The sequence below is a fragment of the Lissotriton vulgaris genome, chromosome 3_1, assembly GCF_964263255.1.
Source record: "Lissotriton vulgaris chromosome 3_1, aLisVul1.2, whole genome shotgun sequence".
Taxonomy (NCBI): domain Eukaryota; kingdom Metazoa; phylum Chordata; class Amphibia; order Caudata; family Salamandridae; genus Lissotriton; species Lissotriton vulgaris.
The window spans coordinates 733,802,436-733,827,966 of NC_141689.1; the positions used below are offsets into that span (position 1 = coordinate 733,802,436).

The 25,531-nt window shown below is 44.1% G+C and overlaps 1 protein-coding gene across 1 annotated transcript in view; it reads left to right on the top strand.

Annotated features, from left to right (window-relative positions):
• The window catches only part of LVRN (laeverin), a 648,183-nt gene that overhangs the window by 600,655 nt on the left and 21,997 nt on the right, over positions 1 to 25,531 (top strand). The window contains exon 18 of the mRNA XM_086961059.1: positions 10,620 to 10,751. Coding sequence (XP_086817185.1) covers positions 10,620 to 10,751 — 132 coding nt within the window. The remainder of the gene's footprint in view (positions 1 to 10,619; positions 10,752 to 25,531) is intronic.

A 25,531-nucleotide genomic window follows, 5' to 3' on the forward strand; every position in this document is an offset into this window, starting at 1 on the left:
GAGCAAGTGAGTAGGAAGAAACTGAAAATACCCCCACTTCGAACCGAATCTCTGATGGCACCAAACAAATTAAGCAAATCATCATGACCCTCGCAGGAAGATATCTCTTTTCTCTTCCATTGATCTATCCATTCATCCTTTCATCCAACCATTTACCTGCTGATGTTCACCATTTACCGTTTACATTCTGTTGTTTATTCAGTTTTTCATCCATCATTCAGTTGATTTTCACCATTCCGTCTGTCCACCCTTCATATCCAAACCTATACATCCTTCCTTACACCTATCCATTAATCTTTTCACTCATCCATCTCTTTATCCACCTTTTCACTCATCCATCAATCCTTTCTCTCATCTACCATCAACCCTTTCACTCCTTAATACCATCCACCCTTTCATTCCATCCACCCTTTCACTCAATCCCTCCTTTCACTCATCCATCATCTACCCTTTCATCCATCCTCTCTACCTTTCATTCATCCATCCAATATTTAAATTATCCACCCATCATCGGCCCTTATATCCCATCATCCACCCTCTTGCACCCATCCATTCACTCATCCATCCATTCATCTGCACATCCACCCTTGCTCACTCATCCACCCATCCACTCACTCACCAACCCTCCTTACTACGTTATTTATGAACATTTGTCGCCGAGCATACATGTACAGGGCCCCCCATTTTCTTTAAAATACCTCCTGATAGTGTCTTAATTCTTTCTCTCTCACTTTTTTCTTACAAAAACCAGGCTTACAAATTCAGGCAAACAGACAAACATAAGCAGACACACAAAAGACTTGGGAATGTTAAAAGTCATATTATACTCTTCACCATGGTTTTTTTAATTGCCACTGCCAGGGTATTGCCAGGCTTTCTGTGTTTACGCAAATGCAGAGGATAGTGTGAATGTGTTGACAGCACAGGGCCAGAATGGACCCCAAAGCTGCCAAGGTTTCAGATTGCTATGTGACATTTTCATATTTTCTTTGTAATTATGAGTGACATTTCAACTATATGAGTGCACTTTCTCACTAGCAAAATGAGGGAATCATATCAATATAAAAAAATGACACATTTGAGTAGAGCTGCTAATGTTTCAGATTGCTTATGTGTGACATTTTCATAGATTCAGTGGATTTACGAGAGTCAGGCAACAACTAGGGGCCAGATGTAGGTAGACATTTACCGACCTGTAACGGCCGATTCGGCCGTTACCGACTGGTAAATGGCTATTCTGGATGTAGGTGGCCTATTTTACCGATTTGGTAAATTTACCGAATCGGTAAAATACCGAATCGGTATTTTTACTGATTCGGTAATTTTGAAATGTAGGTGGGACTCTTCTGAGTCCCACAGGCCTTACCGATTCGGTATTTTACCACCCAATCCAATTGGGTGGTAAAATACCGATTCCAGGTGTGCATGCACATTTGTGCATGCACACCTATGGCATGTTTTTGCACAAGAAGGGGATAAGTAGGGGTGATTGAATGGAGTTTACACATGGAGAACGTGGAAACTGATAACGGAGGGGAAAGTGCGATATGCACATCAAGAAAATGTTATAGATTTAAGGGATGTTACAAATAAACGATGATGAGGTATCCAGGGGTGAGAGGTGTAGAGGACCAATTAGATTTGGGAGTGAGCAGGAGTTTTCACTATGGGGTCCGCAAAGATGTTTGGTGAATTACACGCTTGTAGCAAAGCTTAAATACAGGTCACATTCATTACTTTATAAATAATCTGTTAAGTGCAATTTATGGTGCATTAAGAGAACAATGAATCATGGCTTAATGTAAGTATTGAGCTTTCACGAATATACATGCATCAATAGTAAACTTAGAAAGACTTTCTTAAGTACAGAATCTATTTAAATGTCAGATTGCATTTCATGAATGTAATTGTAACAGTCGGCCATGTAATACAGCTATGTTTTTATGACTATTTACAGTGTCCCCTGACGAAGGCCGTATTCCGCCCGAAATGCATTGGGATAGAAATAAACACTGCTTGCAACGAACCTTGGCATTTGTCGTATATAAGCTAGAGGCTTGGATGGGCACAGTTTTTACATGAGAAAAATGGGAAAACGTCACATGAACCCTGCATGTAGAGCATTGGATAAACAATTGAAAGAATATCAGTGAAATTTTGGAGGAATTTGAAAAGAAGGACTAAATGATGAAATAATTGTGGAACAAATCAGCCATGTAGGCGCTTTTTTGCACCCCCTGCACCCTTGCAAAATTCGGTATTTACCGAATCGGTAAATACCGATTCGGTAATGCCCATTGATTCCTATGGGCTTCAATGCCCATAGGAATCAATGGGCATTACCGAATCGGTGTTTACCGATTCGGTAAATACCGATTCTTACAGAATCGGTAATTCAATTACCGATTCTTACTACATCTCCCCCCTTCCATTTTACCGATTCATAAATACCGAAACTGTAAAATTCGGTATTTATGAATCAGTAAAATTAACTTACCTACATCTGGCCCTAGATGTGTAACCAGGGCTCAAGTCCTAAAAAAAGAAGTGGGGGGACGCTCCAAGGTAGGTGGTGTCACCGGAAGTGACGTCACAAAAGGTAGTCAGTCACCTCTCATGACAGGGAGTCCAGCTTCACCTGAGGGGGTGGAGGGGGGGGGGGGGGGGGTTGCACGCCATTAACCCACTGTGGAATGTAGCGTCATTGATAATAAAGCAGTTTACTTTATTTTATGTGATTGGATGAGCCATTCGTGGGGGGAGTGTCACTGGCAGAGGCAGGGTTCTTACGTCACCCAGGCCCATGCACGAGTAGCTGGTCCAGTCCACGTTTTCTCTTTGCATTTTAGTACATGTAATAGTCCAATTTTACAACGAGATAGCTAGGGCTACAATTCTGATAATGCAGGAACTGGGTGAACAGTTCGCACCTGGACCTAGGACATTTTAGAACGACCTGTTGGTAAAATTAAATAAAAGACAAAGTTAGCTAAAATTGCCATTGTATCGCTGCATTGCTCCAGATACTGGGCAGACAGTTTGTGGTTTCTATTTCTAAATCACTTTTATCTGGGTGTCTTATTCCAGTGAGTTCATTTGAAAAACATTTCTCCAGAAAATGCCGAAGGGCACATGTTTGTAAAGGCAAGTCCCAAGCATGGAATGTGTGCGGTGGCGCTGTGGCTGGCAAATGTATTTCCTTCCGTGGTGACAGAAAACGAATGCTTTGTTCTGTTTTGCCCTTTGTGTCTAATGTATGTAACCCCCAACTAATGTTATGTTTTTTCACAACTTTCAAAAAACCTACAAGTTCCAGGACAAGTAACTTGCGCAAACATGTAGCCCTCTTGGGCGGCCGATAAAGTGTTAACTGCTGCTGAAAGCGCCTCTTAGCGCTCGCAAGTGTGAAGGTCGCTATCGGAATTAGTAACCGCTTAGAAAAGAAACTGGTGGAGTCTCCGAGTGAAAAGAAATGGTTTCCATCAGTCTTGATGGCACGCATTTCAACCTTCAAATAGCCAAAGTGTTACAGTAGACCTCAGAGTCACCTGCAGATGATTGGTGATCGATTCGTGTGAATAGGTATGTAAGTAAGTTACGGGCCAGGGGACCCATAACAAAAACACGCAGATTGACCCCCCTTGGGGAGCGGGCGGGCACGTACAGTCCGGGTGCCCAAAAACTCCGACGGCTCTCTTGGGATGTGTAAATGTATTACATTGCATTGAAGGGCCGTGTATGAAAGTTTCTTCTTCACAGCTTTTGGGCAGGGGAGATGGCGTCCACCCGGTAAAATAAGTGGGGGGACGCCGTCCACCCTCGTGGTACCCCGACTCGAGCCCTGTGTTTAACACTTAGAGGGGCACATAATAGCGAGCATAACCATGGTATGAAGTCAATGGAAATAGACAAATATCAGAAATCGCACTCATTTGACCAACAAGGAAGTCAAACTCTGCAGCAGTTGCTTTTGAAGCTAATATTTAATTTAAATAAAAATCAGCACCCTGCACCCCAACCGCAGCTTCAGGTGCGGCCAAACCAAATATAACAAAGGGATCTCTGTGACAAAAAAACAACTCACTGAGCTATCCACATCCAATATAGTACAATACAGTTTTCCTTTTTGAAGGCGCATTAACCATCTAAGCTACTTATTGGTCAGAGTGCAAACTGTCAGTAGAGAAAACTCTGACTTCGACAGCGGCAACAATAATCCCATGAGTTATCTCTGATTTAGCAAGTCTAACTGTGCTGAGAAAATAAAGGGTGCTGCTTTGTAGGTGTCACTGTCAAGCAGGGATGTTAAACACTTTGCACTACTAATAAATCAGCAAAACTGCTAGTTTAGACAAAACATAGCGCGTATTCAGCACAGACAGACAACTCTAGTGTGCCCATTTGCAAGGACCTATGTATGCCATGCTGGAGCCCCTAATCATTTTTGTAACAAACAGTTTAAATGTCAGCAGCAGGAGAATATTAAATTATCTCTTTACAGCTGTCTGAACGATCCACTGAGGAGCTGCTGGCCTGGCACTGCGTGGATCACTTGCCTGTCTCTTCTTCAGAGAGTCAGACAACGAGCCCTGCTGCAGTGTCTCTGCCTGTGCCACCTGCTCCCACTATGAGACTCACAATGGCATGGTGAGTCTGGGCCAGAAGTTGGGCTCTGCTGGGCACAGCAATAACACATCATGTCGAGGTCAGGAGGAGGTGAGCAGGTGATTGATTCCCAAACACTGGCTTCCTCCTTCAACTCCATGCAGCAGGGGAAATTCATGGGTGCAGACCGACCAATTGAGGCATTTGGCGTTAGAAAGGTGGGCGCCTCAAAGCAGAAAACAGTTAGATTAGCGCTCCAGGGGCCTCTTTGATCGCATTGTCTGGGCATTAACACTCACATCAAGAGAAAGGACGTGTGAGATTCCGCCGCCCTTTTGTCTGATTACATTTCTTATGTTCAAAGTGTTACCCTGCACTGACTTTTCACTTATCACTACTTTTGAAAATCACATGCGCCCACTAGCAGGTAAAACAAATCTCGACCGGCTCTTTCAAGCACAGGATGACGGCGAGCACTGGACATTATTCAAAAGAGCCCTGCTGAATAGCTCAGCTGGGGCTCTGATAGGTGGGAGGGGGCTGCAGAAGCGGCGCCTCGGCTGCCAGTGACATGTCCCACTCCCGCTCACGAGCACAGCCACGAGCCTACCTTTTCATGAGTACTGGTACTCTCCTCGGAAGAAGAGATGTGCCGGTACTCAAAGTGATACATTTAGAAAGTGCCGGTACTCAGTACCGGTGAGTACAGGCCCATTTAAAGCACTGCATATAATAAAGTAGCACAGAATTGTATTACCAATTCTCGGACCAAAGTTAGCAGGGAGCACCAACTTCTGAATCAAAATAATACTTAAATTAGCAATGGGTTTACCTTGTTTTAGAACTGAGTAAGCAGCCTTGGGATCAAGAGTAATTGTGTACAAGGGTATCATAAATCCCTGGAGTAGAGCATTGACTTTGCATAGCTTTTTAGTTTCAAGCCTTTTGCAAATGGCCTCAAAAGTTTGTGGTGACAGGCAAACACCTTGCTACTAAGTAAAAACTTCAGATTTCTCTAAATACAAGAATTGCTCATTTAGAAATTGTGCCATACAATCGAATGGTATGTATCAAACCAAAGGACACAGGTGTATAGGTACCCAAAACACCACAAGAATGCAGTCTAATTGTAGGAAGAGAAAACAGAAATCGATCCTCGTTAAACTTGAATCTGAAGATCCTTATGAACTGTTAACTTCTCTAAGGCCTGTTAATAGTTAGAGTTCCCTGATGAACATAGCACCATGAACCGGCTGCATTGCTGGGGGACGTTAGCAATTTCTGCTTTCAGCAACAGTAACAAGAAAAATCTATTTGAGTTGTTCTTTTACTAGAAAAGTGTCAGAACTGATGCAAAATCATCACATCACATCTGGGCAAGAAGGTTCAGAAGTCCATAGAATACCAATGTTGGTTGATTTCTGATATCCAGCTGTCTGAAAGATAATGTGCCCACTTGTTAAGGTTCTATCTCCAATAAAAGTACATGGACAAATTACAACTGGAAATCGTCATCAGAATTAATACGAAACCCTTCTATGGGATCTGACTGCATGTTGTTTTAATCCTGGACAGATGTAGGAATCTATGTCTGTTTCCATAGATTACAGATCCCAAAATGCAATGCCAAACATTAATGAAAACCAAGCAACTACTGTGCGGTGCTTTCAACAAGTCCTGCTATTCCACAGCACTGAATGCTTACTTCCAGGCCTTGTGAGAGAATCAAATAGAATATGTTGGATCTGTCCCTCTCTGCAGGGTCATCTCCAAACATTTTAGCCTTTACCCTCCTGTGTTTGGATCCTGTTTTTGTTGGTTTTTACAACTCTGCGCACTTTCCCACTGTTAAAAAAGCGTGTCTTTCCTCCTTTAAACATGGTAACATTGGCTTACACCCAATTGGCACATTCAATTTACTTGTAAGCCCCTAGTAAAGTGATAATACATGTACCTAGAGTATGTAGATGAAATGCTACTATGAGGCCTGTATCACAAATTTTGCCACCTCCTGTAAACATATGTCAGAACTGCCATTGCAGTCTGTGTGTACACTTTTAAACTGCCATTTCGACCGGGCAAAAAAAACTTTTCACCAGGTCTAGCTCTTCCAAGTGTATTTAAATAGTTGGACATCTACTTTACACTTTTACATATCCTGGTAGTGAAACATTCTTACATTCATTTGTTACTACTGCAAGGCCTGTCTATCCCATAGGATAACATTGGGTTATCTTTTTACATTTAATAAGTGTTAAATGTCAATTGAGAGCAGGTTAGAAAGTCGGGTTTGGCCTCTAAATAATTGTAATTTAAAAGCTTCTTTCATGGTAAAGTTGAATTTTAAAGCCAGATTCTGAAAATGGCACTTTTAGAAAGTTGGCATTTTCTTGTTCTTACCATTTTATTCCTGCAGACTGTGTCCTGGGTAACATGACTGTGTGTGGCTAACAGTTGGCCTGCATGTATTCCTCCAGACAGCCACACTAGAGGGACTGGGTGTTGACAGGGTGGGCCATCCAAGCAGAAGGGGCGGGCTGAGCTGTGCACAGGCCCAACTTTCCCTTCAAAGAAGCTACCTCGGCTCATATAAAAAAGAACAAAAGAACCTCACTAGCCTATTGTGACTGCAGACAGTCTGAGACCAGGGCAGGGAGGGAGGAAGGAAATTCCAGGCACTTCTGTGGGGTGGAACTCCATATGTTTCTTAAACCTCAGAGCTGACACCAGCTATAAAATTAAAACCTTCAGACCCACACTTCAATACACACCTGGGCATGTGGACTGTATGGAATAAGGGCTGCTCTGCTACCAGACGATTGCCCTGCTGCTTGAGGCCTGCACTGATATCTGTGAGGGAAGACTGGACCTGCTCGCTTCACCCTATGCTACCTGAGTAACTCCAAAGGCTTGTTAGCTGACCCCCTGTTCTGAGCTACATCGACACAACAAGCTCCAGAGGCATCTCTTCAACTGCCCAGATGACCTGTTGCACTGTACTGGCCTGGCCCTGCAACTAGACCTGTCTGAACCCTGCTGGCCTCTGCTGAATTGAGTTTCTGATCTCCAAGAGGTGCTTTCCAGGTCGTGGACCCTTGGTGTGGCATCAGTTGAGCTCTTCCTGGAAGACTGGAAGAAAACAAGAAATCCTGAACTTTTGGGCTACTTGCAACCATGAACAGGTCCACTTGCAATGACCCCCAATGCAAAACTCTGGTAAACCTAACTCTTCGCACTATATCAACTGCCAGCAACGATCAGCAGAATGAGATCTGACCTTTGTGCTACAGTATCGACAGCTCATAGTGATCGCCAGCTTGAAGCTCCAACACCGACTGTCCGTGACTCCCACCTGATCTTCTCACTACAACTATGACTCTCCGCGACACCCAGCCTGCTCTTCATGATACAGCGGCAACCATCCGCAAAGCTCTCCCTGTTCCTCGTAGCCTCCTCCTCTGCAAACGGACTCTTTGCACCGGACTTTGACATAATAATTTTTTCAGTGAGGCTAACTTGGTCCTTGTATATACCCCACACTCCCTCACAGTCGGTCTGAACTTGTGACTTTCCTCCGGTCTCATACAACCACATAACCATGAGTGGCGCTTGGGGAACATCGTTTACAACTAAACTTTTACAACGCACTACCATTACAACGCAGGAATTACAACGAAAGTTGTTACAACGACTTTCGCTGGAGGGCTCTGGTGGATAGGGAATAGTTTAATTTTCTATCCAACACCTTCCCTACTATCCACGGGGACTGGTGTTGGAATAGAAAATTAAACTATTCCACTATCCAGCGCCCCCCAACGCAAGTTGTTGTAACGACTTGCGTTGTAATACCTGCGTTGTAAAGACATGCGTGATAAAAGCATGCGTTGAAATGTCATACAACCGTGGCGCTTTGTGTTTTCAGGCACTATACTTACCTTAGATCATTGAAATGCCATGTCTCTGGTTTTACCGATTGGATTTTTGTCATTCTGGTGTCAAAATATTTATTCAATTTTACTCTTTCTTGTGTTGTGTTTTACTTTATCACTGTTTGATTGTGGCATAAATACTGTACACATTGCCTCTAAGTTACGCCTGACTACTTTTGTGCCAAGCTACCAGAGGGTTAAGCACAGGTTTATTTAGTGACTTTTTGTGGTTCAACCTGACAAAGTTTGCGGCTCTTGCTTGAGTAGGGTTTCACCCACCAACCAACATCCCAGTTTCTGACAGGGGGGCTTGAAGAACTGATGGAACCCTGTGCCACTCATATGTGGCTGTTTACCTTCAAGAAGATGAGGGGTCAAAATATACCAAATCTGACTTAGGAACTTATTTGCCCTCGATCCACAATCTGGGGTCACCTCCTCAATTCATGGGCAGCCAATAGCAGACTCAGAGCAAGATTTTGGCCCTTAAAATACTGTGATAATAGTGAAGGAGGCCTAGGTCGAGGTTTCCTAAACCAGTCTGACGCTTTGGACCGAGTACAAACCAGTACTTTTTTTGCTTTTCTGGCATCCTAGGAGGCACAATTTCCAAGGATGATCGTAACAAACTTTCTTGTCAGACCAATCTTAAATATATGGGGAGAACGGTAATTTATGATTACTATTCAAAACATGTGGCTTGATTCTTCCCTTGTGACTGCCAGTTCATTAAAATATCACAATACTAAAATGGCGAAAAGTGCTAGCTGTTCTGTGTGTCATCATCTTTCCTTATTACTAGGAGTCCTCCTTTGTCTCCCTTGCAAATAACAGTGTGCATTATTTACACCATAAGCACGTGATTGCATAGGAGAATACCTGCATACCTGCCTTCCTTCAATGCCTGACTGAAAGGGGAGCCATTCCAGGCCATCCACAATTTTTAGGTGTAAGTACTTACAGTCATCCTGGTTAACCAAATAAAGTGCCCATGCCCGGCCTCACAGTTCAGCCCACCACAGGAGAAGAGAGACCTCTGCCAGCCACTGCCTCCTCCGTAACACTGTCTTTTTAATCTGGTGTGTGCTGGTCTTTCTAACAAGATACAAAGCTGGGGTAAGTGTGTTGTTGTACCCACATACTGGTGAGTGTTACCAGCACCCACGCCTCGCAGGCTTGCTGGCTCATGCTGAGTGAAGCTTCTAGTTTTCGCCCATTGCTCACATGGCTACAGCTTGTCTTTTGGAGACTAAGGGGCCTATTATGATTGCGGTTTTTCCGCATCCTCCGGGCCGGCGGAAGCCACCGCCGGCCCGGAGGATGCGGAAAAACCGCAGCGGACTCACCAAAGACCCACCGCCAAATTAGGATGGCTGGTGGGTCCTGGTTTCCGTCCGCAGCTTTTCCGCTGCGGTTGGCTTACAACCGCGGCAGAAAAGCCCTGATATGGTGGCGGTGTCTCTCAGACACCGCCAGCCATATTAGGATGCCCCAAAAGAAATGCTTTTCCACGGTGGGTTTTCCGCCGTGGAAAAGCATACAGTTCTTCACTGCGGGGGCCCGTTGCGGGCTCCCTAGGTGAAGGGGGGGTGGGGGATGCACATGGGGGGTACCTATGGTACCCCCTTGCATTTGTATGCAGAAAGCGGCAGGCACCGCGCGGTGCCTGCCTCTTTCTGCATACAAATGCAATGGCTGCATTTTTAACATTGCTGCTGGTGCAGCTTTAAGCCGCACCCGCCGCAATGTTAAAAATAGAGGATGTGACCGCCAGGGTGGCGGTCATATCCTAATCGCACAGGAGGGGACGCCGCAGCCCATGCGGACGTTCCCTCCTCCTCAGTGATCGCGGACGGACGCAAGTCCGTCCGCGATCATAATCGGCCCCTAAGTGCGCAATAAGTCTGTGCACAAGTTGAAATCTGAAAGCATTATCTAAATGATCTAGGACCAAAACTGATCATCTTCAACTACTACAAACTGCCAGGTTGAAAATTATGATGACGCTTACAATTTATTAAATTGTATGCCAAAAAATATTTCTTAAAAATAATTTGCTTTTTAATTATGTTTCATTTGTCACAGGTACCTGGAATATGCACTTCAGCTGCCATTGTTTTTTGCACGAGACATTTTTGAAAATGTGCTTCACAATGAGATAGGCCGACACATAGCATGGGAATTTGTTACGACACACTGGGAACAAATAAATGTGGCGTAAGTATACAGAGTGGCAGCACCTGTTTGTATAAATTTAGTAGCAAAATCTTTTGAAAGAATTAACACAGTTGTAAGCAGATTTGTTTTGTACAGATACACCATGAAAACATTGTTTATTAATGATTTAGGGATATGCCATAATCTCACCTTAATCTCCTGTTTCTCATCCCAACCTTTCAAATGTAATCATCTTTGACACAGAACTATCTTTTAACACAAAAATTAACAAAGCGCCCAAGAAATTGCGCTGCCTATGTTGGACAATATTTATCAACAGTTGGTTCATATGGGTGCAACGTATTTCTTTCACTATCTCATAGAGATTGCAGCATTCAAACAAAACTTTACTTAATAAAGGTATTTCAACAGAAATTCTTTCTACAAAACAGAATCCAAACCATCTATATCTTCATGTAACGTTTTATAAATTGTACTCATTTATGTATATTTCAAATGTTCATAATTTACAAATAGGCTGAAAAGTGAACAATAAGTGCAATTTGTGACATTTAGTTCTCTGTGCTCACGGCGCGAGTGTGACCAACAAAAATGTACAGGTATTATTTACAAATGGGACATAAAAAGAGGATTTATCTTGGCCTATATTCTCCGCTATTCAACTGTATACTGCCTTTAACAGTAATCAATACAGGATTTTGCTGTAATAGGTCCACTATATTGTACGTCGACGTTTCGACCCTCTGAAAGCGCACTTTGGGCGTCAGGGCGGGTCTTCCTCAGGACTGTGTGGGACGGGGGAAACAGCCTTCTTCTTTTAAGCCCAGCCGGGCATATGGTGGTGAGGGAACTGTGGAATCAACTCTGTCGATGTGACAGCAACTTGTGCCCCCGACGGTGACCTCGTTAAATAATGCATACTTAATGCTGCCAGCAATTGCTCCTTTCTGACTCAATCACGGTATAGTAAATCTACCCAACGATGATCATCTGTGAATATTATGATCCCATCTGACTTGGAGATTCCTTAATTTCAAAACGCAAGCGGTACTCTTTCCACTTTACTTAGAATGACGGATACAATAACCAGGGATTTCTCTTCCTACCAAGCATTGCTCATACGGGGTATTTCTAAACTATGCCTCTGCATGTGCCTGCATAGACAGCAGTGTTGCAGCAACTACCACTTCAGTGCAAGGCTTGGCAGTGTTTTTATGCATGGTATTTCTAAACCAGGAATTTGCTCGTACAGTCATCGATAGCAGTGTTGCAGCAACTAGCGCCAAAATGCACATTTTATAATTGATAGGTTAGTGGTGTTCAGTGCTGGTGAGAGGGACCGGAGGAAGAAAAATAAATAAGCATTAGCAAAGCTAATCGGTCTGCCATTGGCTTCCAACCTTTTGAATTTACCAATGCTTATTTTTTGAGAATGTTTTTGGGATGAAGACGATCGAAATATAAGCAGTTCTGTAGCATTATCAGGGAAGGTCCCAGTCCCTAGCCTAAATAAAACAAGCATTGTCTAAAAGCCAAACATATAGATATATATTTTTTTTACCGTAAAAGCACACATTATACCAATAGTCCTTGATACTGAAGGGGAGTATTTATTGTACTGCACGTGCTATATGATTACACCGATCTTATAAGCACTCTGTGACGGAGCTAACAAAACTGGTGTCCTGAATAACAGGCGTCCTAATGAACATCCAAAATGCAGACAATTGAATTTCATCACGATGCTAGTAGAAAAAAGAACTTAATGATAAAAGATGCCAGCAGAAAAAAAATCTCAATGATAAAAATATAGTGCAAAAAGTCTGTAAAACTGAACGCTTAGTGTTTATTGTACGTGAATTTTGGAACCCTGAATATGATCTGTGAAATACCGTTTGTGATTGAATGTATGATACTTGTTATTTTAATAGTATACTTTTATGATTCTTTTTTCTGAATCAAATAAAGTTATTTGAAAATGAAAAATGAACCGAGAAAGGCGGCCACTAATGAAAGAAGTATATTTTTGACAAAACAAATAATGCATGTCAGAATATGCAACTATGTTATTTATGGTCAAACGCTGCTTGCAACCAAGTCTGACACACAGCACTTTCAAGTACCGGTTGAATTTACATATTTGTTAATGAACAAATCGTGAGTGGTAGTGCTTTTGCTTAGCGTAAGGTGTACTTACAAAAAATGTGCCAGAAGGAATTTAAATATATAAATGAATGTGATGTGAAAATATATAGATCAAGCAGCCGTGGCCGGTGCAGGTAAGAGCAGCGGGGGTGGGAAGTTGATAGACAACGAGGGAACATAAAATAAAAATAACAAAACAACTTACCTTGTGCTCGCCGCATGGTCGAGGCGGCAATTCGACGAGCGCAAGGTAAGTGGTTTTCTTTTTATTTTCCCTCGTTGTCATCTGTCGACTCCTCCGCCTCACCACTCTTACCTGCACTGGCCTCAGCTGAGAACAAGCTTTGCTCTGCACATCCAAAACGCAGAGTGATCCTAACTCAGAGCAACGTTTTAACAGGTTCGAGCAACAAAAGGGTGGAAAAGAATTGCACAAGAATATCACGTTTTTCCTTTTTAAGTTGATTCTACAAAATATGATGACACTCGATCATGTTTATAGCATGCAAATTGGAGATTGATAAAGCGCTTTTCTGAATGTACCAGTAGCTGTTTTAATCCCCTAAGTCTTCTGGTGCTCCACCCCTGAGCCTGGTCAATAGGTCAATACATATATTATGTGAAGTGAGTTAGGCTCGACAAAAAGGAGAGAGAATATTTTAGTATCAAGCCATGAATGTTTAGAGCAAGTTCATGGTTTACAGAATGCAAAACTCAGGTTTGCAGCACTTTCCGTGGCGGCTGCCACAACACAAAGGTAGGGCAGTGGGGGATGGACGGGCGGGTGGGGTTTGGGTGGGGAGGACAGGAAAGAGAAAATGATTTTTTTTTTAACGTACCTTTCGCCGCAGCCTCCACTGTCCGTCTCAGCTCTCCCAGCAGTCTCAGGGAAGACGTAGGCTGCTTAGCCAATCCTGGCACTGCTCTCCTGCTGGGAGAGCAGCGCCAGGATTGGTCCGAGAGGCCTGCTCTGCCACTCAGACACCGCTCGTGAAGGAGTCCTTGCTGCCTGTTTCCTTGCTGGACCTTGGAGCCCCGTAGGGCAAAGCTACTTTGTGCCAGGAGCCCCGCTGGGCGTCAGAATCACCGTGGGGGAGTTGCCAGCAACGAGGACGGGACTGCGAGTGCCAGCAGGCTGTGCGTGTTCCAGCTAGCACACCTGCCGCCTCTTCCCGTGTCTCCGCCCCCCGCTGGACTGTGAAAACTCCTCGCGGCTCCCGCTTCGCGGGTGCCGCTCGTGAAGGAGTCCTTGCTGCCTGTTTCCTTGCTGGACCTTGGAGCCCCGTAGGGCAAAGCTACTTTGTGCCAGGAGCCCCGCTGGGCGTCAGAATCACCGTGGGGGAGTTGCCAGCAACGAGGACGGGACTGCGAGTGCCAGCAGGCTGTGCGTGTTCCAGCTAGCACACCTGCCGCCTCTTCCCGTGTCTCCGCCCCCCGCTGGACTGTGAAAACTCCTCGCGGCTCCCGCTTCGCGGGTGCCGCTCGTGAAGGAGTCCTTGCTGCCTGTTTCCTTGCTGGACCTTGGAGCCCCGTAGGGCAAAGCTACTTTGTGCCAGGAGCCCCGCTGGGCGTCAGAATCACCGTGGGGGAGTTGCCAGCAACGAGGACGGGACTGCGAGTGCCAGCAGGCTGTGCGTGTTCCAGCTAGCACACCTGCCGCCTCTTCCCGAGACTCCGCCCCCAAGGCGCGGTAGATTTATCAATCGAAGACTCGCGCGTTAGCGGGACGCGTGTGCGGGACATCACCCGGGACAAAGCCCGGACTAAGGGCGGACCCTCCGAGAACCGAGGAGACCGGACTGGACATAATACCCTGGTATTTAACCTGTGCCATTTTGCTTCTAGATTGTTGTGTTCCTGTGCCCTTGGAACTTAGTTAGTTACTTAATTCTTGCGGCAGATATGTCTGAAAAACTGGGAACCTTGTTAAACAAAACTCTTGATGATTATTTCTCTAAGGTTTCCTCAGACACGCCGCTGGAAATAGTCCTGGCAGAGCGTCGTGCAGAACGTCGCCGCTCTGTGGAAAGTTTAAAAAGTCGCCCATTGTCCCCAGTATCTACAACTCCTACGAATACTAACGTAAATTCTCAGTTAGCTGATGTTATCATCCACACTACGGATACCCAACATGTGGCTCCAATAGTTAGTATCCCCTGTGCTAATAACTCTCCCCAACTGGATTTGATTGATTTTGAGGGCATTACACACACGAGTACTCCTAATGTCCCAAAACCACCCACGTCTAAACCATCAAAAATAGCGCATAGTAGAGCCAAGAAGCCGCCATTACCTTCAAGGGTACATGGACCACCACCATGCAAAAAACGACGGAAAGGCGGGGCTCAAGCTCCATCAAAACTAAGTCATTCAGACTTTGGGAAAAAAGCTAAAGGCCCTGCTGACAGCATCATTACTACACCTGCCAATACACCTACTGACAACAAGGGGCCTAGTGCAACTGTCTCTCTGCCACCTACTGTTGTAGTCATAGACACGGAGGAGGTTATGGAAGTCTCTACGCAGTCAAAGGCGCCTATTGCAGCCTGCGATTCTGCTACCTTGGATTCCATAGAAAACTTAATCAAAACCTACTCAGCATCTATCTTGGAGAGGTTGCTTGAAGTAGAATCTAGATTAAGTTCACTTGAACATGCACTGAGAAGCAAGGGCGAAGTAGTTGCAAAAACATCCTGCATAATAGACCCCAAAACTTCTAATGTGACCAAACAAAGCGCAGTTGCCCCTGTACCATCAGCTAGTCTTACACCGCTGACGATCCCCCCTAATTTGGCGCCTAAAGGGAACACTTTAACAACTGTCCAAATAACCCAACCGCCAAAAAATCCACAAAATAAATCTGCTCCTAAGTCAACCACTGTCATAACTAACACAGTTAACGAAGGAGCTAGTACTTCAAATGAAAATCATCGGATGGAAGTAAGGGACCAAAAATCCGGATGGGGAAGGCCCAAACCAATTCCAAACCCAGAACTACCACCAGAGGCAGTGCCCTTTGTGGTAGTTCTAACGGGGGTTCCAGTGCTACCAAACAACAAAAGGGAGGGTTTTGCACAACTTAAAAACAAAATCATGCATTGGCTAGGTCTGTATAGGCCCATAGCACCTCATATAAACGGAGAAATTGTGCATGTCCGCCGCCTCCAATGGTTGGGCAGTCGAACAAAAAATATTGAGGGAGATGTGGTGGTTGTAAATTTCAGGGATCCCAATGCAGTACAATTTGTATTAAATTGGCCCCCGGGAATTACAAATAACTGCATAACACCCAGGCCATTGACATATTTTTACCCGAGGTCTGTTGTTTTTCCCTCTCAACATCAACCAGCCTCTTATGTAACATCTCAAACTACATCCTGCACTTATCCACCAGTCATGCAGAGGGCTGGTAATACTCAACAAATGATGCAACCACCCATTAGAACTAACCCTATGCAGCATTCTTTTCCCCCAAATCCTCCACCTGCACTTGGAGTATTTGGCTGGAATTACGTCCCGCAAAGGCAAAACAATCCCAATAGAAGAATGGACCACTTAAAGCCCTTCACTCCCTTGGAAACCTTTAACAGATTTGACATTTTTAGCGGTCTAGATGACTGTGATTGATGCCAGCAGTCAAAGGGGTTGGATGGAAAGGAATTGTTGATTACAGATTTGTTGGAGGGGGGGGGAACAGGGAATGAACTTTGTACTCGAAGAACTGATGTCACCACTATTGAAACTATTCTTCCTGATGATGTAATTGTACTACCGGCGTTGGTCCCCATAATTAGGGATAGTTTAACACAAAGGGGAGGTGTTTCTGCACAAAATGATTTGGCTTCAGAGGCTGATGTAAGCAACCTTGAATGCCATACCATAGTCCCTGAGGTGGTGGGAGACGTAGTGATGCAACCAATTCGAGAATCATGGCAAATTATCAAATTGGTTTCCTGGAATATAGCCGGGATTACAAAAAACCTAAGGGACCCGGAATGGTCAAGTTTCATTGATACTTTTGATTTTTGTATGATGCAAGAGACCTGGTCTGTTGAAATTACTCACAGGCTAGGCTACAAATCCTATGGTATCAGTGCGACCCCCTCCAGAAGTGGAAGACCCTCGGGAGGATTGTTGATTTGGGTAAAGGTTAATTTAAAAGTGAATATAGAAGTTGTGGACACCAATTCCCCTGATATACTGATTTTGAAAATTAATGTTTCTAGAGGGAAAAAACTTTTTTTGGTGAATGTCTACAACAGACCAATACCTAAATCAAAAGAATCTCCCTTACTAACCCAGCTAGACCTTCTATTGTGTAAACTAGACACTAGAGAGAATTATGTGATCATGACAGGGGATTTTAATTGTAATTTTGAGCCTGTTCTGGGGTTTAGTGACATCTTTTTAGAAGAAGATGAGGCAAATGGTATCCCTGTACTAGATAACATAAAAACAGTTAAATGCAGCCCCCAGGCACTCCAACTGAACAGGATATGTGCAGAATACTGCACTAGAGCATGCAATGGGCGGCTACCTTCAGATGCCAGGAAAAAATCTACCTTCTTTAGAGGGAACTACAAGAGCAATATAGATTTCATCATTGCTTCAGTGCCATCGTGGGAATTTCTCCTTGACATGGAAGTAACAGAAAGACTGGAAAGTGACCATTTCCCTCTAGTTCTCCAGCTCAAGGACTCCCTATTAGGGGATTCAGTTCTTCCTTTGACCAGCGAGGCAGCCAACCGTGACCAAATTGAGATACATATTAGCAACAACAGGCGTTCCCTCAAATGGTCACTAGTATTGGAGAATGGTGAAGCTATTGCTGAAATCTATAAGCTCTTTGCCAACATCTTTGAAGGATATTTAAATTCCAGCTCAAGGGAGGGGAGCGGTGGTCTTTTTATGAAACTACACCAAAAATTTTTTGATGCCTTAAAACCCCTTGTCACCAAGATGCCAAAGAAGGGGCAGCAAAAACTACAAAATTTGCCTCATAGTAAACCATGGTACAACAGGGACTGCAGGGAATCCAAGAGGGCACTTTTAACCGCAATAAAATCCAAGGACCGTTTGGACATCCTTTCAGCCAGGAATAATTACAAACTGGCTCAAAGAAAGTCTAAAGTGGCATGGGAAGAAGCTAAATGGGCAGATCTCCTCCATGCAGCAAAAACTAGAGACAACATAGCTTTCTGGAGGCTGATAGCTAATGGAGACCATCTAGGCAGAGCGGTCAAAGACGTCTATTTAGACGAACAGACATGGGTAAACCACTTCTCTAACCTCTATAAGGAATACGAGGCACCCATTTTAGAAAGAACTCTAAGCAAGGCTACCACTGGGGGTTCCCTGGATTTTACCCTAGGTGAGACAGAACTGGCAATAGCCCAGATCAAGTCGGGCAAAGCCCCTGGGCTAGACAAGATTCCGGGGGACCTATATAAACACAAAGTAGAAGTATGGGCTCCGTATATTAACCATCTGTGCAATGAGCTATCCCGGAGTCTAGAATTCCCAGAGAGCTGGAAGGGGGCGGAAATAGTTTTAATATACAAGAAAGGTGATAGGATGGACCCCTCAAATTATCGCCCAATAAGCCTCATGGATATTTTACAAAAAGTTTACTCCAGACACATCCTATTTCGAGTTAATGATTGGCTAGAGGAAAATGCAATTCTGTCTAGATATCAAGCAGGATTTAGAGCCAAAGTGAGCACTATCGATCAAATCTTTCGCTTTTGCTGCCTTTATTGGAAGTATATTAAGATCAAAAAGGGGCAATTATACGTCGCGTTTGTCGACTTAAGGGCGGCATTCGATTTAGTCCCACGTAATTTATTGTGGGAAACATTAAGTCTAGTAGGGATGCCACCCACTTTGATAACACAAATAAAAGAACTACATAGAGGCAACTTTGCCAGAGTACGATGGGGCCCCAAAGGCGAATTAACTCCAAAAATCCCAATTGAACGTGGCGTGCGCCAGGGGTGTGTACTGGCCCCCACTTTATTCTCGCTATTTGTAAATGATATCCCTACATATCTGGAGGGGTGTAAAAATGATTCCCCCAAGCTGAATGGCGAAAAAGTCACCTCCTTATTGTTTGCGGACGATACTATTTTAATCTCCCAGACAAAAAAGGGTCTCCAAGCCCTTTTGAACTCGTTCAACGATTATTGTACCAAAAAAGGATTGGAGATAAATGGGAAGAAAACGAAATGTATGGTCATAAATCCATCTAAAACTGACAAGGGTTGCTTAAGTTTGAATGGATTAAAATTGGAATCAGTCCCGCACTTTGGATACTTAGGTGTAACTTTGGACTCCAATTTTACTTGGAAAGCCCAACTGGAAAAATGCAAGATGATGTTTAACCAGAACGTAAAACCCATTCTTAGGGAGCAGGGTAAAAGTACAAGCAAGGCCGTGTCTCCTGCAGTTGAACTCTTTAAATTTAAGGTCCAACCGGCAGTATTATACGGCTCGGAAATTTGGGGCCCAGGATCTATAGACACCTTTAGGGTCCTGGACAACAACTTCCTGCGAAGCTTGGTCAGAGCCCCCAGAAGTACTCCACTGGTCCCACTTCAGCTTGACCTAAACTTCCGCAGAACGGACCATCACATCATTCTGCGTCCTTTACTGTTATGGATTAGGTTGTGGTGTGTACCAGAGCTGAAAGCATATAAGGATGGGTTAGTAGAAATCATGGAGCTTGATATCTTCAATGTGATACCCTGGTTTAAACATATCAAATTTTGGCTTACCACAATAGGTTTGTCGCATTACTGGGAACATCCTGATTCACTCTCTACTCAGTCAAAAAACATGGTAAAAAAGAGTTTTTGGTCGTACATTATGGAAATGATAAAAAACGCTTCTTCAAATGGGTCTCTTGTAACAAGGTTTCTAACCTTTAAAGATGATCCATTTCTCGAGAGTTTCCTTGATGAAATAGAACCACCCCTAGCAAAGACCCTATTTATGAAGTTTAGATATGGAAATCTTCAGATTGGTTCCACGCTAGCCCGCTGGTCTGGTGGTGCAAACTCGGAGAATTATGTAGAAGACGAACTGTGTACCATATGTGGTTGTAACCAAAAGGAAAATGAATCACATATCCTCTTTTTCTGCCCAGCATATGAACAGGCTAGAAAGAGATGGATCAAACCTATATGTTTAACACTAGGTGTAAGATCGTGTTCCCAGGCTCTAAGGATCCTTTCGTCTAACACTAGTCAACCCATTGTATTTAGTGTAAGCAGATTCTTGCATAGTATCTTCTTCCTAAGAAGAAAGATGGGCTATAAATTGTAAAATGTGGCTATGTTCAAAGTACTGTCGAGCATCAACTGAGGGCCAATTAATGAAATCCTATTCATGATGCCCATAAATGTTCTCACCAAATATTAGGTATGCCTTGAATACTGTGGATTTTATTGTATGTATTTTTAATATTGATAAGAAAACTGATTGTTTTATACTGCATGTTTTACTTTTCTTTTTTTTTTCAAAACGAAAAAGGAGAAATGTTTTATTGTATTGATGTATTTGTCTTTTATGGTATACATGCCGAAATAAAGATTGAAATGAGAATGACAATACATATATTATGTGAAGTGAGTTAGGCTCGACAAAAAGGAGAGAGAATATTTTAGTATCAAGCCATGAATGTTTAGAGCAAGTTCATGGTTTACAGAATGCAAAACTCAGGTTTGCAGCACTTTCCGTGGCGGCTGCCACAACACAAAGGTAGGGCAGTGGGGGATGGACGGGCGGGTGGGGTTTGGGTGGGGAGGACAGGAAAGAGAAAATGATTTTTTTTTTAACGTACCTTTCGCCGCAGCCTCCACTGTCCGTCTCAGCTCTCCCAGCAGTCTCAGGGAAGACGTAGGCTGCTTAGCCAATCCTGGCACTGCTCTCCTGCTGGGAGAGCAGCGCCAGGATTGGTCCGAGAGGCCTGCTCTGCCACTCAGACACTGCTCTGTAGGCTGTGACTTTTTCTAACCCGTCTGTAAAAACAGCTGGGTTTGAGAAATACAAGTGTGCATGTATGTTTGGCTGGCCTAGGACATCTGGACAAGCATACATGTGCACTTTTAAGTGCCCACCACCTGCCTGTCATGGCCTGGCCCGCCCCAAACTGCATGCATGTCAGAGCCAGTCACAGTAATATAAAATTATATTATTTCATTATCATTTTATTTTTCTGTGACTGACTCTTACGAGTAGAGCGATGCTCCTCCACCATTACGGAGGAGCACCCCTGAGCACTTTATAATCAGAATGTGTATCCTTCAATTAATAAGCTATCAAATTAGATCAAATCTTACAAAGGAGAGGACGAACCAGCATGGGGTCACCTCAAAGGGAAGAACAAAGGAAAAGTTAGTCCTGTCTCTCGGAGAGCACTGTAAAATAGTCCCTTCTGTTCTGCTCAGAAGTAGAACCTAAGTACCTCCAAGGGCTTGTTGGCTTGCCCTCTGTTCAGGAAATCCCAGGGTCATCAAAGATTTAATTTGAACAAACGACCGCTGCTAGGCTCTGCTCATCTGGAGTCTGACTCTGCCTGACTTGCCCTTAACCAGTCCCTGGCCTTCACAGAGTGTTGGCAGTCGCTTTTGGGCAGCTAAACGCCTCAGCACAGTGCACCGATCAAGAACCGCTGTGTCTGCTTGCTAGACCTCAGGCCATAGTTTTTGTGAACTTCGCTGAAGCTGCAGTGCCTGAAGGCAGCCCTGCACCAGACACACTCTGCACGCATCAAGGAAATATGAATGTCTGCCCTCCGTGACTCCAGTCACTGCATTGTATCAAGCAAGGGAAGACTCCAGCAACGTGGTTCCTGATCCCAATGCCAAGGGCACCACTACAATTCCCCAAGAAAGGTATGTGCACCCCGGGGCTTACGAGGTCCCTGCCACCCACCAGCAAGCTCTCACAGGCAGCACCGAATGAAGCAAGTAGATCAGACTCATGCAAACTTGACATTGCATTTTAACTGTAATAACTTTGGAAGCATTGCTTCACAATGACCCTGGAAGAAAGAATGGTCTCTATCTATGGTGTGGATTGCTGTCATTTTCCCCAGCGTAACATACTGAAAGCGCAAGGGCTCTTTCAGCCTTGTACAGTCTTGATATATTTGTTACTTTAGATGCTTTAATTGGATTCTTATCATTTTTATCTTGTTTTGAAGAAAAAAAGAGATACTATTTTCATACCTCATTCTGGAGACCTTTTGTGGTGTTTTCACTGGGATGTTGTATCCACATAACAACAACCTTACACATTGCATCTTATGTAAAGCCTGACTGCTCTGTGCCAAGCTACGAGAGAGTGAGCACAGGCTAATTTAAGCGTGTGACTGACTTACCCTGACTAGAAGTGCCCTCCCTACTTGGACAGGGTGCATACCTCTACCAAATAGAGACCCGATTTCTATCAAATACCATATTATCTCTGTTTATAATATTTACATTCTTCATATTTTCTATTGCCAGAGTAACTCTGACATTTGCCCCTGCTATTGTGCATATGTTCTGCATGAGCCTGACTTCTCATAAAAGCTTTCCATAATAGTAGTACAGGTATCTTGTGCTGATTCTGGGTAAAGGGTGCGAAAAACCCAGAAAAATATACACGTTGTCTCTGGCAGGTCTGTATGTTCCTAGTGCGGACCTTTACTAGTTAAGATTTGGGAGATGTTCACATGTGACTGTCCGTTTTCACCCCTGCAGGTGCACATTGGCACTGTCGAAGAGTTAAAGGAAATCTACCAGTGGCAACATGACATGATGACATTCCATGTGATCTCAAGTATAGTATGAGTCATAAAAACAGATTAGGCACTTCAGTTTTTATAGTTTATTATTAAATGAAGCCATGGTCAAATTATGTCCTATTTGACTAAGAATTTACAGTGTTTGTGACCATTCAAGATAATCAGACTTGGGTGACAATAATCCTCCTGGACCCCATGAAGCAGAGTACTCCTAAAGGAATACCACTGAAATGTCTATTTTCATTATTATTATTTTAGCCATAAAGAAAAATGTTGAAACATTAAAGAACAGAATCGATATGCTAAAATCTACTCAAGTTCTTGACTCTTCCCTCTAAAACATTATGTTGTGTGAATTATTCACAGTAAAAACATGGTATAAATTGTGATATACTGAAGGTAGAGCCCAGAGACTAGAACTTTATACTTCCACTACAAGTGAGCAAGATGATGAATTTGAAGCCTGACACTCTCCTAATAAAACTCATCATTTCAAACAAGTCTAATTCCAATTACAAATTCAACAGCATAAGAGACATGATCTCTACAAACACACAGATTGTGTGTTGTCAGTGTTAAGGCACCCAGGTTGACGTGAATCTAGATCAAATGTATCAGCATTCAACCTCATTTGTTGTAGAACTTGGTAGTGGCCATTATCTGTTTGGGGACTCTGACCCACACAAAAAGGTTAGCAAGTCACATCTGCTCTCATGATACTTGTTAAAATATCTTGACCATCAACTGATGTCATATTGTGTATAGCACATTTGTTTGCCAGAAATATTGTGATAGAAACACAACATTTGTTCCAATGATATTCTGAGACACACAGTCAAAATGAAGGTACATGCAAAATGTTTAGTTATTGCTTTGTTTTTGGTATTGTACAAGAGGCTCGATAGCAATGTCATAATTGCACACTTTGCGGGTATGGCATTGATAAAATGTGGTTGCTGACACAGCAATGATGTATTTCTTATATTTGGAAGATGACTTCCAATGAGATTTAACATATCTGAAGGTTATAAAAGCGCAGAACAGATGCAATAACCAATTATGTTGTCAGGAGTGACCGCGTAGCACGCTGTGGTGTTGCAGTAAGAAACACCTCCGTCCCTCCCCTTGTTTTGGGTACTGCGGGCGAACACACCTACACTTAGCTGGGAATGGTGGCTCCACTGGGGAGGCCTCCAGGGTGCTGCAAGAACCAGGGAGGGATACTTTGTTTTGCCCTTCAGAAGGTAGTTTGTCATACTGCCTGATTGGCATATTGGTTTCCCAGTCCATCATGGCCGCTATTCAATTTTTCTTTATGGAACTTGCCCAATTAAAGATCTTTGAGGCATCCCTCTGCACAACAAACTCTTGGGAGAAATCGGGGGCCTGGAGCAGGGGTGCAATGCACATGGCTTCTTTCAGGCATCAAATGCTTTCTGGCACACCTTTGTTCAGGTCACCTGAAATGGCTGCTTTTTGGAAGCCAGCTCTGTCAAGGGTGCCACAATGGTGCCATACCCCTTTATGAACATCCCGTAATATTCAGTGAGGCCTAAGAAGACTGTTACTTATGTTTGGGTCTTGGGGGGGATCCCGAGCCAGAATGGTGTCAATTTACTGGCCTTGATAGCCAGGCTTTCTCTCTGCAGTGCCCAAAGCACTTCCTGGAGGTGGTTCAAGTGGTGGTCCCACCTAGACCTGAAGACTGCAATGTCTTCTAGGTAGTCAGCACTGAAGTTCTCCAACCCAGGCAGGACCTGATTGACCAGCCTCTGGAAGGTGGCTGGGGCGTTCTTCAAACCAAAAGTCATGACTTGGATCTAGGAGTGCCCTTCTGGTGTTGAGAACGTTGAGCTTTCTTTAGCCGCGTCGGTCAGGGCAATCTGCCAGGACCCAGACGTTAAGTCAAACATGCTGAGGGACTTGACAGCTTCAGGCTGATCAATGAGCTCATCAGCTCTGGGTATGGTGTGTGCGTCAGTCCAGGTGACTTCATTGATCCCACAGTAGTCCAATGCAGAACCTAAGTTCAGGTGTGACACCTGGAGGGACAGCCTTGGGGACCAACACCACTGGGCTGGGCATGGTCAGTGTAGGGGAGAGGCTGACACCCTCCACTGACCCATCCTTCACCTTGGAAGATAGGAGAGAGGTTTTCTCTTCTTTTCCACCTCCTCATCAGTAACCGCAAACATGGTAATCTCAGACCTCTCGAAGAGGGGCCAGAGGAGGTTCACATGCAAGACCCTCAAAGGGTTCCCTGGAGTCTTGAGGTCCACCAAATAGGTGTCATCACTCTTGCACTCCTTCACCTCATAAGGTCCAGACCAATGGTCTTTGTGGGCTCAGGGATCAACTGGCTCAATTCCCCCCACTTGTTGACCAGGCTGAAACTCAACCAGAGTGGTATTCTGGTCGTACAATCGTTCAATATCCTCTTGGCTAGCTTCCAGGTTCTGCTGTGCGAGCTTTCAGGAGCAGGCTGTCTGGTTGAAGAACGCCAGCATGTAGCTAACTACATCCTGGGGTGGCTTCTTGGTAGCTTGCTCACTGCCTTCCTTAACCAAACTGAGAGACCTTCTCAAGACGTGTCCATATAGAAGTTCAAAGGGGCTGAACCCTACACCCTACACCCTATTGTGGAACCTCCCTGTAGGTGAAGAGAAGGCGTGGCAGGAGGACATCCCAGTTGCGCCTCATGGGTTCAGGTAGACCCATAATCATGCCTTTGAAGGAACGTTTGAAATTTTCAACCAACTCATTGATTTAGGAGTGGTAAGGAGTGGTGAACTTATAGGTCACATAGCACTCCTTCCACATGGACTTCATGTTGTTTGAACATGAAGTTTGTACCCTAGTCAGATACCACCTCCTTTGGTAAACC